This window comes from Tachypleus tridentatus, chromosome 1 (genome assembly GCF_004210375.1).
Source record: "Tachypleus tridentatus isolate NWPU-2018 chromosome 1, ASM421037v1, whole genome shotgun sequence".
Lineage (NCBI taxonomy): Eukaryota > Metazoa > Arthropoda > Merostomata > Xiphosura > Limulidae > Tachypleus > Tachypleus tridentatus.
In genome coordinates this window covers 161430108-161445974 of record NC_134825.1, presented here as the reverse complement: position 1 = coordinate 161445974, position 15867 = coordinate 161430108, and the positions used below count along the sequence as shown (strand labels likewise).

General features: G+C 33.6%; 2 protein-coding genes across 6 annotated transcripts in view; one reads left to right on the top strand and one right to left on the bottom strand.

Moving 5' to 3' along the window:
- defl (Integrator complex subunit 7) overlaps window positions 1-4628 on the top strand; it is a 37107-nt gene extending 32479 nt beyond the window's left edge. Inside the window, 2 exon segments of the mRNA XM_076461258.1 lie at window positions 1671-1865; window positions 4276-4628. Coding sequence (XP_076317373.1) covers window positions 1671-1865; window positions 4276-4518 — 438 coding nt within the window. The 3' untranslated portion in view covers window positions 4519-4628.
- A 247-nt stretch (window positions 4629-4875) lies between these two features.
- Window positions 4876-15867, bottom strand: part of LOC143229236 (metastasis-associated protein MTA3-like) — a 53951-nt gene continuing 42959 nt past the window's right edge. For 3 of the 5 annotated variants that reach the window (XM_076461274.1, XM_076461284.1, XM_076461294.1), the window contains 4 exons: window positions 13041-13232; window positions 12611-12730; window positions 11939-12137; window positions 4876-6672 (listed from right to left, as the gene is read on the bottom strand). In XM_076461274.1, the coding sequence (XP_076317389.1) occupies window positions 6546-6672; window positions 11939-12137; window positions 12611-12730; window positions 13041-13232 (638 nt within the window). In that variant the 3' untranslated portion in view covers window positions 4876-6545. The remainder of the gene's footprint in view (window positions 6673-11938; window positions 12138-12610; window positions 12731-13040; window positions 13233-15867) is intronic. The other 2 variants (XM_076461303.1, XM_076461313.1) reach the window with 1 other exon arrangement.

The following is a 15867-nucleotide window of genomic DNA, read 5'->3' as shown; positions in this document are numbered from 1 at the left end:
TTTAAAATAAACCACTGGAACTGTATGCTGCAGATAATAATAAAATGTTTTTCAGTCACTGATATCAACTTCTGCTCTGCTGCATAAATTACAGTCAAATTTCAAATCACTTAATTTCCTTTAATCAATCTTGGCTACTTTCCTCTTTTTCGAGACAAGGGTTTCCAGTGCTCTCTTCCGAGCTTTTTTCTCTCCTTCTCTGAATGGGCAGCTCTCTGTGCCTCTGTGGCTTTCTGGACTTTTTCTTTAGCCAAGGTGGCTGGGCCAGATTTCACAGAACCATAGGCCTCAAGCCTTTCTGCCCTTTTCTTCTGATTCTCCCTCAGCTTTGAGGTATACTTTGAAGCTGCTTATCTAATGTCCTTACACATTCTCTTGTCTACAGGATCAAAATGAACATCTTTCCTTTTAAACATTTCAATCGCTGTTGTTTCTTTGGAGCGTGGAGAATATTTTATCGTCTGGTATGCACACGATACCAGACCACGAGACCTGCAACAAGACGAAACGAGACTGCCTCCAAGATGGTGGTCAGATTTTTTTTTCTGCAATAAACATTGAAAAATATGATTTCTCCTCAAAAACCACCTACCCGTCCCCCCAAGTCACTCATATTTTCTCCTCGAATTTACACGAATCTCGTGGGTGATCATTGGCCGTTTGAAAACCGCGGAAATCCGCGTTTCAGAGGAAAAATGGCACGCATGCATCAGGATATTAGATAAACTGTATGATTACTACATGTAGTTTCTTGAGAAGCTGATTATATCTTACTCTGGCTTCTTTATTGTAGAGGTCTGGCATGGCCAGCTGGGTTAGGGTGCTTGACTCGCAGTCTGCAGGATATGTGTTCAAACCACTACCGAACATGCTCACCCTTTCAGCTGAGAGGGTATTATAATTTGATGCTCAGTCCAATTATTCATTAGTAAAAATAGTTGAAAATGGGTGGTGATTACAAATTGTCTTTCTTCTAGTCTTTCGTTGCTAAATGGCTAATGCAGGTAGTCGTCATGTAGCTTTGCACAAAATGCAGAACAAATCAATCCAAACTTATTGTAGGATTACATTTTAATAGGTAACTGAAAACAAATGATTAGCATTAGTAGAACCTTTCAACATTAAGAACTTCTCTGATCACACAGTCAAGTCAGACATAAATACACTGTGCATTAGGAAATACTTTTATAGTTAGAATAAGACAATTTGGCAGTATTGAATATACTGAAACAGATTTGTATTTGTAAGTACAAAGCATGAGAGATTTCTGTAGAACATAAAAGTTTATCAACAGAACAAAAATGCATTTCAAAGAAATAGTGTTAGAGACACTTAAAGCCAATTTCATTACATTTGATTGTGCTAAGTTAGACAATAACTAAAGAACTGTTGAAGATGAGATAAGGTTTTTGAAAGAACATAATAGTTAGAAAAAAAAATTAAGATGTGATGAAAGCTCTTGAAAGATGAGAAGTTAATAACTTAGGTGTTTAAAACATACTTTAGTATGAGCTGAATAATTATATTAGGATAACTGCAATAATTAAAACCTAGTAATTGTGAAAACAAGAAAATGTTGTTGTTTTTTTCACCATTGTGTCGTAATTGTTAGTTGCAACTTCTGTTTGACCCTGTCAGTTAATTTACATAATAATTGCTTCTCCTATCAGTTGGCTGTATCTCCTCAACCCAAAGCTCCTGGGGAACCAAACGATATTATTCAGAATACTGCTCACTTGGCAGTTAAAGTTGAAGGGGTTGTTCAGCATGGTGGGAGGCCCATTTTATTTCGTCAGATAACTAAAGTTTTATTAACTGTTTCCTCTACTCTTCAGAGTAAAGCAACCACAGTTCAGGAAGGAAAGGTAAGCCATGAATAATAACGTTGGTTAGATGTGTCAGAACTTAGTTATTTTGGTATTTGAATAATTGCCACAATAATGAAACTTACAATCATAATAGGTTGGATGCAAGTAGTCAGACTTTGAAAATTAATATCAGTTAGTACAAGAAATTTTAAATGGAGATGAATAAGAACAAATATTACAATTTGTGTGTGTGTGCTTGCGAAAATATTTTCAAATGCTTGAATTTAAAACCAGTCTAATGAGAATTTAATGGAAGAGTGAAATACACTTAAGTATAGTTCTAACCTGTTGATTGCTAAGTATTTCAACTGCTACAATACAACTCTAATGCTTCCTCATGATGCCATTTTGGATCGAAAGTGAAACAATTTGTAAGTAGGTCAAATGCGTGTATGGTGCTGACATCTAGCGTTGAAGTTAGGTATTATTGAGGATGAATTAATTCGTCTGTGGCAGTGTTACCGATCGGCTTGGATGAGTTATCTCAGCTACAGCACTGAACAAGTTAAAGTTAATAACTAAGTGAAGTCTGAACAAATGTGAATAATTAACAAAATTGTAGTGGAATAACAACTTAAAAACAAGTTTTGCTAGGGTTGTGTTGAGTATTACTTGTGTTGTAATGTTTGGAAAGCTTCACCTATAGGTTTGTCAGTGAAGTAACAACTTAAAAACAAGTTTTACTAGGGTTGTGTTGAGTATTACCTATTTGTAGTAATGTTTTGCAAGGTATTAGGTTTGTTTTTCTGCAGTAAATATTACTTGAGTTGGATTTAGTATCAAATAGGATACTTCAGTTAATACTGATTACTATTCAAGTCATTAGAAGATTTTGTGTTATTTCAGTAGTTCAGATACAATAGAAGCAAGTTTGTTAAAGACAAATGAAAAGCAAAGTAACAGTAATGTTCTTCAGTTTATACTTATGTTGGACAGTGGGATAATAATCTGCAAGTTGTTTTGTGTGTGAACATGGGATTTAAGATTGTTCAGTTAATCATGTCTTTGTTTATAGCATTTATGGGTTGTACAGGTACATTGCAATTTTATGTCTGATTGTAGAAAAAAAATATTTATATCTCCTCAGATGAGACTGTTTTTCTTAGAGACTTTTCAATCAACATAATTGTAGTATTGTTTTCTGTAAGTTTACTCCATTGCATTTCAGCCATTTTGTGTAGTTTGGTACAAAGGTGCCTTCTTGCAGGTTCCAAACAATTATATAGACAGTTTTAGATGTTTCTTTTAATGGTGTCAAAATGTTGCATTTGTCTACAATGTTGGCCTCTTTAATTACCAGTTTGTTTATTCCCTAAGTACTTACTACATTTGAAACAGTCAAGAATATACTTGTCATAAAGACTACAGGATAGTCCTTCAGAATGTTTTTTTTCTAAACAGAAGAGAAAACATCAATCTGGAAATAAATTACAGTAGCTAAGTACCATGTGTATTTGTGGCATTTAACTATATGAAATTAAATATTAATTTAGGCTTTCTTTTTAATGTAATGTAAGTTAATGGGAAAAATAAAATGCTGATAAGTTTGTAATTTCCTACGAGTATATATTGTTTATTGAATATTATATGGAATATCTCACATTACAATCATGTTAAGTATTATACATACTTGTTTATATTACACGTTTCATATTAGTAAACAGAGGATTAATTTGCATTATAAGAATTGCTTTCAAATTTTAGTGCTGCAGGTAAATATTTTGCACCCCTGTATTTGTTTGATATTAGTAACTGATTTTATGTATTAAAAAAAAAGGAAGACATTAATGAATCAAACATGGTAGAGTACAACATTTAAAACAGTAGCAGTGTATATAACCACATTTCATGATAGTCTAAGGCAACTTACTTTTATATGCTAAGTAATGTTTATTATTATAAAATGAAATTGAAGCCTCTAACATAGAATACCACTGTGATGAGACTTGTCATAGATCCCAATATGGCCTTCAAACATACACGTGGAGTTAAGACAAATGTTTTGATGCAGTTCCAGCTGACTTTTGAACATAACAGTAGAAGCCATGGTGTCCATCTACATGCAGTGAATTGGTTCTTGAACATTTGTCAATAAGAATAGTTGTTTACCTCATCATCCTTTACAGAAGCTTCCTACAATGGAAATTATAGTGTCTAGGATTGCTAGGTCGTCATAGCCATTGGACTAATAATGGTAAAGGTAGTTCCAAGGCTAGTGTGTTAGACCCAAAACAAGTATTCTTACATAGAGCACAAACTCTCAGTATATTGACCATCATATTATTACAAAATGCTAGATGTGTTCAAAATGTGGTTGGATATATGAACTTGTGTCAATATGATGTTACATAATTAGCATATTTATGTTATTTTGTGCATTGCGTAAGAAAGTGTTTTTTAAATACAGGTACAACAAGACAACAACAACACGATGTCACAAACAGTGAAGCCTCACAATGACTATTTCCATGCCCAGTTCCTCTTGGCCTTCCCTGTTGTGGGTTTGCATCAAGTGATGATTGAAGCAGCAGTAGTCGATGAAACAGAAGCTCACTGGACAACTGGGCCTAAAACAACCCTATTGGTCAAATCGTATGACGATACTTCCAACCAGAAGCAAACCTCACGAGTGTTTGGACAGAGATTTTAGTGGTTTTAACTGACAAAACCTCAATGAAACATGCATTCCTGAGAATGTAAAAAAAGATTTCAACAGATCTTGGTATAATGTTTCTTTAATAAATGTTGCATTCACTATAATTCTGACTTAAACTACACTTTGTTACTTAATTTTGTTTCTAAGTATTAATTGCCCATTTACTAATTTCTTCATCTTAAAATATTTAGATCTGTTAACCCAAGTGTTGTGAAATGACTACAGTACCCCAAAGTCATATACTACCATGATTCTATGAAAAAAAATAGGTGTTTTAAGAGTAAATAGTAATCATAGAAAACATGTTCAGTTTATCCTTTTTCTATAGGTTTCCTAATAAATGAAACTTAATGGTGTTCAATATTTTATTATCAGACAATCTGCAAAAGCATTATACAAAATAAATACTCAAGTACTAATTAATAAATGTCCCTTCAATTAAATGTAATGGGGTCAAGGTAGTATTTTCTTTCTCTGAAGGTGGTGTAAAACTATGCAATACATAAACATAATAAAAAGCCCCCTCCCCATGACTGACTATTATTATAAAGGATACCACAGTATTTCTCTTCGTGCATTTTGATTGGTTTAAGTCATCACTCTTGACTTCTACTAAATACCAAACTGTTAGTGCAAAATTGTTAATAAACTGTATAAAGTATTTTTCAGAATTCAAGTTATAAACAATGAAAGCTCTATGACAATGTAGCTTATTACTCTAAACAATATGTACATATGTATGAAAGAAACTATGCTCCAACTAAGCCTAACAAAACTTTTTTTTTTAAAGCAAAAGGGTATAATTTTGGATAAAAATTGTAATGAAAACATTGCTATCTTATGTATCAGAAATTAAAGACAATGATTATAAAGCATTGTATAATTCAGTCTATAAAAAAATGCATGTTTCATGATGCATGCATATTAATTGGAACATAAAGAAATGTAACTAAGAATTTATATATTTCTTTACAGTTTGAGTTTTGGCCAATGGATAAATTTTACATCAGTGGGATATTTCAAAGCTATTAATTTCATATTGCCATTCAAATTATTTCAAGTAATAAGTTCACCATGATGGAGTTAAAAAGAGGAGAAAAAGATATTTTTCGTGAAACTGGGAAATATCATGCCAGATAACCTTAAGTCAGTCACTTTCATAAGAAAACTTGTACTTTGTTCTCATTCTTATTGTATTACTTTGCAGTTTATAGTATAGGATACCTCCAATTACTTAATCATAGTTTCAAAATTTAGCATTACCATTCAGACAGATTCACAAAATGTAGTACAGGGATGAAAACATAAAAATTGCTTTCAAAGTAATGATAACATTCACATATTACAGAAGAAAAATGTGTTCCGTGATTCAGTCAAATCAAACATTTCAAACCAATAGGCTTACCACTGTCCAAAATTATTAATATAATTTTATAAATACTGGACCCACCTTACATTAAAAAAAACAAAAAACAGTTTATTCTTTAGAGAATAATCGTTTTTTTATGATGATGAAATAGTTGAAATTTCTCAATTGTGAGAAGCTGTCAGAAGTTTTATTACAATCCATTGTCTTCTCTCCCAGCCTACAGCTACTGAGAGGAAGCATATTTCTTGAATTTAGTTGAACATTTTATGAATTATTTTGAGATAAAGAATATGCTAGTAATTTTCAAAATCCTCAAAGTGAAGTGTGTGCCGTCTGTTTTATACAACAAACACATGTATATACGGGACATTCCAAATCTGAATAACAGCACATTTTTTTTCTTCGCTGCAACTCCAGGATCTTGTTTTTATTTTTTCACCCTTTGTCAAAACATTATCACTTGAGGCCAAAGTCAGGACTACAACACCTCAATCAGCACTGTAACGTAATGAAGGTTGCCCGTGCACACGGAATGTTCCTTATTTTTAAAATATATCCACATCAACAAACTCCACATATTATGAACAGACACTACTGGGCTTGCTCACTTTTTCAGTCTCAAATTTTCACCATAATTGTTGTAGTTGCAGGGCTATTCCTGTAAAAGGACCTGACGTTGATATGGTATTCCATACTGTAGAGCTTTTACATACAGTTTTCTAGTTGGTCGTCTAGCAGTGCGACGTACTTCACTCGACCCCAGCTGTCTTCTCACTTTTCTGTAGGTCAAGAATAGTAGTTATTGTAACAACAACAAAATCGTAATTTACATTTAGATGTGTACTAAAAACAGTTGTTCTACTGACCAAACCTTGTAATATTTAATTGTACACTGTACAGATTCATATTATTAGATATTTGGCACCATCTACGTTCTATCAGAAAAAAAAAGCAATTTAAGTGTTTATATACACAACAACAGGTGTTACACTCCATTATGCTAAGATGGAATAATTTTAATCACATTACAAGAAACAAAAGTGTGTAAAACAATATTTTAACCACAGTTTTATGCAATGTATGCTTGAACTAAGCTGACACCTCATTAGTTTAGATGCATAACACCATACAAAGCCACAGCTTACAACATCTAAACATCTTAGACAAAACCTATGATGAGTCAGTATTGACATTAATAAGAGTTAAATGTGCTACACTGGGTAACAAATAACACAAGGTTTTGACGTCATGTATAAACAGTTTACTTGGGCACAAAAATATAGAAAATATGAAACGAAGTCACATGACAGAAGATCACTTGATGACTTAGTGAAAATAACCTGGCAGATGGTTTGGAGTAGCACTGTGTTCATAAAAAAGGCTCTTTGATTTTATGTTTGTTGATATTAATTTGAAATTACAGTGTTTAAATATGTGTTATTTTTGCAATATAAACACGAGGGGCTTTATTTTTATTATGTTCATTGATTCTAGTTTACAGGTTCTTTGACAGTATTCTAGGTAGTGAAGCTACATACTATTTAGGTTAAGACTTTAATTTAGGGTCAGGAATTTGAAGTTGACAGGAATGTTATGCTTTATGACAAGTTTTGTTCAAGCATGAATTATTTTGGAACTCATTTTACAAATAAATGCTAAATTAAATTGTAATATTTTCTTGTTGGTTATTTTGTTGTGGTGTTAGTGCAAAATTTTGTTAACAATAACTGGTGGAAACTATTACCAACTGTGATGGTGGGAGCTTCAGTGACATATGACACTTACAGGCACCTTTTTGAAAGATGTCTTCTGTTTGTTTGTTTTTGAATTTCACGCAAAGCTACTCAAGGGCTATCTGCGCTAGCCGTCCCTAATTTAGCAGTGTAAGACGAGAGGGAAGGCAACTACTGCCAACTCTTAGGCTACTCTTTTACCAATGAGTAGTGGGATTGACCATCACATTATAATGCCCCCACCGCTGGGAAGGTGAGCATGTTTGGTGTGACCGGATTTGAACCCGTGACCCTTGGATTACGAGTCTAACGCCTTAACACGCTTGGCCATGCTGGGCTGGATGTCTTCTAGTCTTAATGGCTAGCTCTCATGCCATGTCACTTACCAGTGAAGTTTCCACTAATAAATCTTGTAATATTACACTCAACCTTCAAATCAATGACTTCAAACTGTTAATTCTTATTTTGAAAGAACCGAAACCAATTTGATATTCAACAAAAATTTTCTTCAAATAGGCTATATATCCAAGTGTGAGCAACCACGTTTCACCTACTTTCTCCAGCACATTTATGACACAGATCAAAGCATAAACCAAAAGCTGTTTGACACTCATCCTGTATTGGTACAGGCTGTTGAAAACACTAAGCAAGATTCATTTCTACAAAATACACCCACACTTTATTTCAGTATATAAATTTCATCTATCCTAAAAACAATTACATTTCTTCATTCACATCAACAAATATTCACCAGTTTTTATTGGAAAATTCTCGCACAACAAAAGCAAAACATTATACTGCAGCTTACCATTCATCCCCAAAATCAGCTCCAAAACATTTCACACTTGGATAAAACTTGCCATTGAACATAAAAAGTGCTGTCAACTTCAAATTTGCTCAAACACCTAACCCTGAATTAAAACATTTACTAAATAGTATGTAATATCACACATCAATTTTATTTATAATAACTGCTCATAATTCTATATTGAAGAAACTGGTAAAAAAATAGCAAAACTAGATGTATTTAACAACAACAAAAACTTGCATGTTTACAACTGATACAAATCAAAAAACCCATTATATAACTATTAAAATACTAATTTTAAACACAGAACTAAACATCAACAAGTGCAAAAAGCAAATAGGCTATATTAATTTAACAACACAGCCAAATGCCAAACCAACACACTGGATGCTAAAATATCTATATTAAGCCACTGAGCAGATCTTCTATCATGTGACTGCTTGTTTTTTTACTGGATAAATGTGTTCCTGTGTCTACTTAAATTACTTGTATTGACTTAATGATGAATAATAAAATACTACATTTATTACCTGTTGATGAAACATGCTTTACTAAACTATAATAATTTTGTTAGCAGAGAGTTATGTTAAAGGACTTATATCATACATATGTAGCACTACGTATTTCAGATTTATCAATGAGATAGGTTAACCATTTCAGGACAGCAGTGGCCTCACGTAACACATACTGTAAAATAGCAGTACTGAAAAATTAGAAAATATAATTTTCATCTATTTTAACAATGTCTGAGCCAGAAAATGAAGTTAAAACATTTTATAATCATTATCTAGTTAATTTTAAGAATTAAAATGTGGAAAATATCTTGGCTGTAGTTTCTGTAGTTTTTTTCTGCTGTCATGTTTTAAATCTGTACCAATAAACTGTGTAGAATTACAAATAAAATAATGTAAGTTGGGACATACATAACACTGGATGACTTGTACGTCTGTACCTCAACAAAGTCTTCACAGCTTTGAACATAAAGACTATGCAGTTAAAAACACCAACAGAGAGAGATTCGTATCTTCAATCATTTATAACAGAATTTTGCTATCTCCATAATTTTAGAGAAGTTAGAAATTTGGGACAAAAGTTTCATTATCTTTACCTAAAAATGTATTTCAGGTAGATACCTCTGTGCACCACAAACAGCTGTTACCTTGTGTGAATAGCTGTATAAGTTATTGAACATCCCATAAGCCTTTAACAAAGCTCCCACCCCAACATGTGAAGTACTAGTTATGATTACATTATTAATTTGACAACAGCCCTTCACCAAAATATGAGAGCAACACATCATCCCTATAAGCAATAGTGCCCAAACACAGGTTCATCGTGGAAGGAGTAACGAACAGTAAGAGATGAGTATCTATTTTAACCAAATTTCCAGTAAGGAAAATGTTTCCCTCAGAAGTGACACTCACCTTTCTACATACAAAGCACTAAATTTCACACCGCAGATGGTGGAAGGACTGATGCAGAGAAGATACAAAAAGACTGATGTGGAGAAGACATCAGTCTACCCTTGACAGAGTCATATCCACCACCGGAGAATTTAGCAAAGAGTGAGAAAAATACTTGTCACAAACCAGAAAATACAAAATGCTGGGTCATGTGGAACATATTTTTGCTACTGATTATCTCACATCTTAGTGACAATGATAAAAATACAAGATAAAACACTAGAGTGAGGTTTAAAAATTACTGCATGGAATTTGAAACAGGAAAGGTGGAAAGTAGAAATAAAGGAAACCTTCCCTGAGGAATTCAAAACACTGTAGCAAAGAAAGTCCACCAGTGTATAAAATGGGAGTACAGCATCACCATAGGACTGGAGACAGGGGTGACTCCAAAAACAGCTGCCTCCATGACCTGTAACAACCAGCCTTTAATGAAGAGAACATGGGGCAATTCTAAAAAACTGTATAAGATGAAAATCTTAGTGGAGCCCCTGGTCCCAAAGGTGCAAAACTGAAATGTGAAGAAATAATTGGTGAAGGGTTGCATCAGCTCAAGATGCAAACATAAAAAAAAAGTAACCCAAAATACCACTTCAGAAAGAAAAAGATCCTGGGGGGAAGATTAAGGGAGATAAAAGTCAGAAAGTAGGGTAATCTGAAAAATGGACATCCTATAAAACAAAGATTTTTTAAAAGATCACTGGGCCAAATGGAAGAAAACCAAAGACAAAGGGGGGAAAATGGACATATGCAAGTTACTTAGTAAAGCTAATAGTCATAATGGAAAGCCTCCAAATGACAGTGAAGCATTAGAATAAACAAAGAAAATGAGTAAAAGACAAAGATGAGGAACAAAGAGATTTTTAAACTGAAAAAAAAAATAATCACAGAAAAGAATATTGTGCAACAAGGAGCCCATGATTCAGTAAAATATTGCTGGAGAAAGAGAAAACAAAAGACATGTGTCCATGGCAATTAAGAAGTGAACAATAAATGTGTAACTACTTATTCCATGTCATGAAGCAAAAGTAGGATTAATTGAAATAACAGAACCAGAAGATCATATTTCTTGGATCCAAGATCATAATGGAAGTAACCACGTGTATAACAGTGACAATATCACTGTTTGTCAGAATGTTTCTAATTCGTTACATTACTGGATGTCTTTGTGAAGGTGTAATAAAAAATAAAAATTGGGAAATGCCAGAAACATGAACTCACCCCAAAAGTAAAAGGCTGCCTAAAGAATTCAAGTGAAATTTCTGATAAGTTTAACATTTTGTTCTGTTCTTTCACATAATCAAGAAAATTTGAGAAAAAAAGACCACATTACAAACAGTAACAAAAGGTTAAAACAATAAGCCCACAAATTCTGGGAAATTGTGTGAAAAACACATTCGAAGACAAGCAGTGCAGAGGAAAGAATAATCTTTGTCAGCATGCTACTGCATATGGTTACATGAAGGATGGGTCACCCTCCCATTAGTGGAGAGCTACAGCCTAAAGATGAATACAACATAAACTGACACAATACACACAGGGATGGGAGCTTTATGTAATGTAACAGTTCTTTATGTTAAAGAGAGGCAAAGTAGCACTTCTGAAAAAATTATTCTTGATGTTTGTTTTTTAATATAAAAACAGTGTTTTACAATAAAACCATAAAATGCAAAGGTAAGACAAGGATTGGTTGAGATGCATTTCAGTACCATGTGAAAACTGTAATTCAATGTCAGTACTTAAAAAAATATACCCACAGTTTGTGTTTTTAATAAAGGCTTAAGTTATTACCATTGTTTGATTATGTCTTTTATTACAAAGCCTAGTCAAAAATAATCTGAAAACACCAAAAATGATTAGAAATTACTGCAAAAGAAAGGCATATGAGGTCAATGTTTAAGCTGTTTTACCTTCATCAAACTTCTGAAAGTCACTTGTTAGAAACAATGATTTAACCCTTTTCTGTATTTTACAACATTATTCTGTAGTCTTGTTATTCATGTTACTAGTTGGCTTTAGTGAATGAAGTTATGATGAAACTTGCCTAGTAGCTGATGTAGCTACAAAGTACACATCATCTGGAGCATCAACCAAACTTATTGTTTGTTTCCGTCCTCCAAACCTGATAGTAGCCATCTTTGCTCGTCCATTCAACCGAGTTATTATTGTCCCACGTGGTAAGTCAGCCATTTTGTATAGATCTGGTGAGGAACGAACTACTGCTCTGTGTTTAGCCATAGGGCCTAAATAGAAGATAAAGTTTTTAATATGTGCATGTAATTTTGTATCATAAACAGCAACTTTACCACTGCTATGTCTGTAATATCCCAACCATCCTGATAAACCCTGGTATTCAGTGAAAGGCCTCGTCAACACTGGATATGGCAGATGTAGTGTGGTTGATCATTAAATATTGTACTTTCCTTCCACTCATAATTATTTAGAAAATATAAAATGAGGTTAAATATAGTACAAACTTGTATTACTTATTGTTATATTGAATTACACGGAGAAATTATGGTTATTCACAGAATGTGATTACAGCTCTTCTGCTTTCAGATGCCTAACCTTAATTTTCACCAATAACTACCTGTTTGCAAATGTAAAAAATAAATACAAATAAAATGTATTTTAAGGTATCCATTATCTTGTTTAATAAGTGAGAAACTACTACTTACATACTTTATATCACCATGCTAATCAAAAACTGCCTTACCATCTACTCCATTTTGTTGTTCATATCCACGCTTCCTTAGTATTGTTGGCATGACACTGTTAATGCCAACACACTTGTTTTCTTCTCTATGAGGCAGCCATGGTATTAAAAGTTGACCATCTAATAAATGGTGAAATAAAAAGTTACATTAGTTGTCAAAATTATTCCTAAAAATAAACAATATACTGCTCTTAACACTACTCTGTGTGTGCTGGAGAAAATTTACAGCAATTAACTTTAAGAATTTAAATCTAATTTTTGACTTCAAAACAGAATGCAATCATTTTAAAACTATTTAGTTAATACATAATAATTTGTGAGTGTTTGTTTTGTAACCTTATAATAATCATTTTCAATATTAACACATGTTGAAAACCATCTTCCTTACTATAAGTGCTATACATATGTTAGTATACAGAAAAATAACTACCTTTCCCACGGGGAGGAGGAACAAATGCTAAACGTTCAGGTTGAGGAAGTTTATCTTTAGGTAAGGCTATCAGCCACTCTGGTATTGGTATGTTAGGAGCACCCAAACGGTGAGAAATATTAAGAATTGATCCTGGTTTCCTAGGTTTAGCTTTTGGTAATTTTGGCAGTCCCTCAAGCAATTTATTTTGACCTTAAATAAAAAAAAAAAATTTTTTTTACTTAAATAAAAAAGTTACAACAAATAGATAACAGCAGTACAAGAATGAATCATTAAAACTTGACATTTTCCTACTTCAAACATTTATTTCAGATAGAAATGCTATCTTCCTTGTGCATCTGCCAATCAAATTTGCATGGCATTGGCCTCGAAGTAACTTGCACCAACATTCATGTGTTTAATGTGAAATGTGCCAATCCATGATGAGTCATCATGCAGTAAAAGCTCTCCACCAACAGGAGGGCAACACAACATTCATGCTCAGTGAAAGTGTTAACAACCAAAGGATTAAGAAGGCAATCAGAAGAGGGGAAGCATAGTAAAGGTACCTTCAAGAAGTGTGCTCAACCAAGAACAAACCTAATGAAAGACCTAGGGGTGTAGAGACCACTTCATTGGTAAAATACAGACTGGCCGAGCGAAGTGATCCTTGACCAAGTTTTAAGCATTTCGCAAATTACTGACAACAAATGCAACCAAATGTGAATGGGCCCAGAGAAGTAGGTACACAACACTCAAAACCAAAGGGTTCTGGAATAGGTGCTTCACCAGTGATAGATGTAAGAAATAATGAAATTATCAAAGTGAATCATATCCATATGATCCACAAGAAGGGGCAAGAAAACAAACCTGCCCAAGGAACAGTAAGAAGTTTGAGCATGTTGATGTGGAGTAAACACTCATTCCAAGTCTAATGCCAGAGGTAACATCATCCGCCAGATGTACAACTCAGAGAGGAAAGCATCATTGAAGAGAAAGATCTGAATTTGGAAGTTGGTGAGGGAATACATGAAATAGTACTGGTACAGTCCAGTCACCAATAAAATTTCTTTGAGTAAAGGAAATGGGAGGTTCAAAACAAGGATAATGGAGCCTGATAAAGAAAATTCCTTGGATATGCAATGTCTGCTGAAGAAGGTGCATGTGTTTGCACCACAAAGAAATGAATTCCAAGAAAGTCAGCAATCTCAAAAACAAAAGAACTTCTTACACTGGATGAAAATTAGAACCTCAAATCCTGATGACCAGATACATAACAGCACCCCCACCCCAAAATAAAGGATGTGAAGAAAATGCTCAAAAGTATCAATATTGCATAAGTGCAAGAAGGATCGATTTCATAACAAGCCATCCTAATCGAGTAGTCTCTCATCAAAGAATTGAGGCATGAAATTATGATAATATCTAGGAATGAGACAAAATACATCATTTGTTCAAGAAAAGTAGTGTCAGCTCCAGGCTATGAATATGGTAAATGAAGGTATTTTAGGATATGAATTAATATAAAATAAAGAACAAGGGAATAAAAAACAAATCTGATAGTCAAAATGTAGAAGGATATGTAGGAAGGTATACAACACATCAACTTCAAAACAAGGTAAAAAAGGAACATACATGGGATTGGAGAAAGAAGAAAAGGAAATTTCAAGAAGAGGAAAGAGAAGTGAGGAGAGAGACTGTGATTGACAAGTTAAAAATGACTATTTGCAGAAAATGAGAAGAACAGTAAGAAAAAAGGAAAAAATGCATATCCACATGGTCATGTGTAACAGGATAGTCAATGATAAGAAGGGAAATGAACTAGAAGAAGGCTTGGAAGCAGGAGTGGAAAGGTTAGGGATAGAAGAATCCAGACAAGGTTGAAAAAAAAAAAGAAAAACCTGGGAAAGTAATGAGAACTGTATTGTAAAATATTAGTTCAGGTCTCCAAAGAAAAATTAATGCCACCAACTATGTTGAGGTGAAGAAAAGGAGCCTGACAAAGACCATGTAGACAAGAAGGAAGAAAGCACAGAGACTGTAACCTGACCCAGTGAGTCTCATCATCAGGGGGACATAATAATGAATGACAGAGCAGGAAAAGTCAAACAGGCTAAACTGGCAAAGAGAAAAGAACAAACTTTTACATAAAACCACTCTAGACCATGATAAAAGGAGAAAGTGGGAGACAGAGTACAGATAGATGGTGAGAAAGAAAAATTCATACCTGAAAATGAGAGAATCAGAGATAAAATAGAAGGCAACAATAAAATCCACAGGCTGACGAAATAAGTACTAAAGACAAGGAACTGAGGAAGGACGAATGCCTACAAGTCAAGACAAAAATCACAAATGTGAGAGAGGATCTATTACACAAAGAAAACAGTATAGAACCTAATAACAAGCAAGTAAGAGAGAATACAGCACACCCCAAGAATTGGGATTGTGAAGTACAAGTCGAGAAATATTAAAGGACACGGGAAAAAGAAACATAACTAAGAATGAAATCAAGAAAGAAACTGGAAGGTTAAAGACATTTTTTGTTTGTTAGGACAAATACCCAAAGCAAATCAGATTAAATTTGTAATCAAATAGATCATTCTTGACTTAGAAGAGAGAACTTAAAATGATTGGATGGGAGTAAGAGACCCAGTAACCACATGGTAATCACTACACCTTGAACAATGGTTACAACCTCTCCGATAGTTAAGAAACCTCCAAAAATCACAGTAAAAATAAGGCCTGTGTGTATAGTATTGTCACTCACACAACACATGATAAAAAAAACTACAGAAAATGAAAATCAAATTCTACTTAACAAATGCTAATCTCATAAAAGTGAACTCAG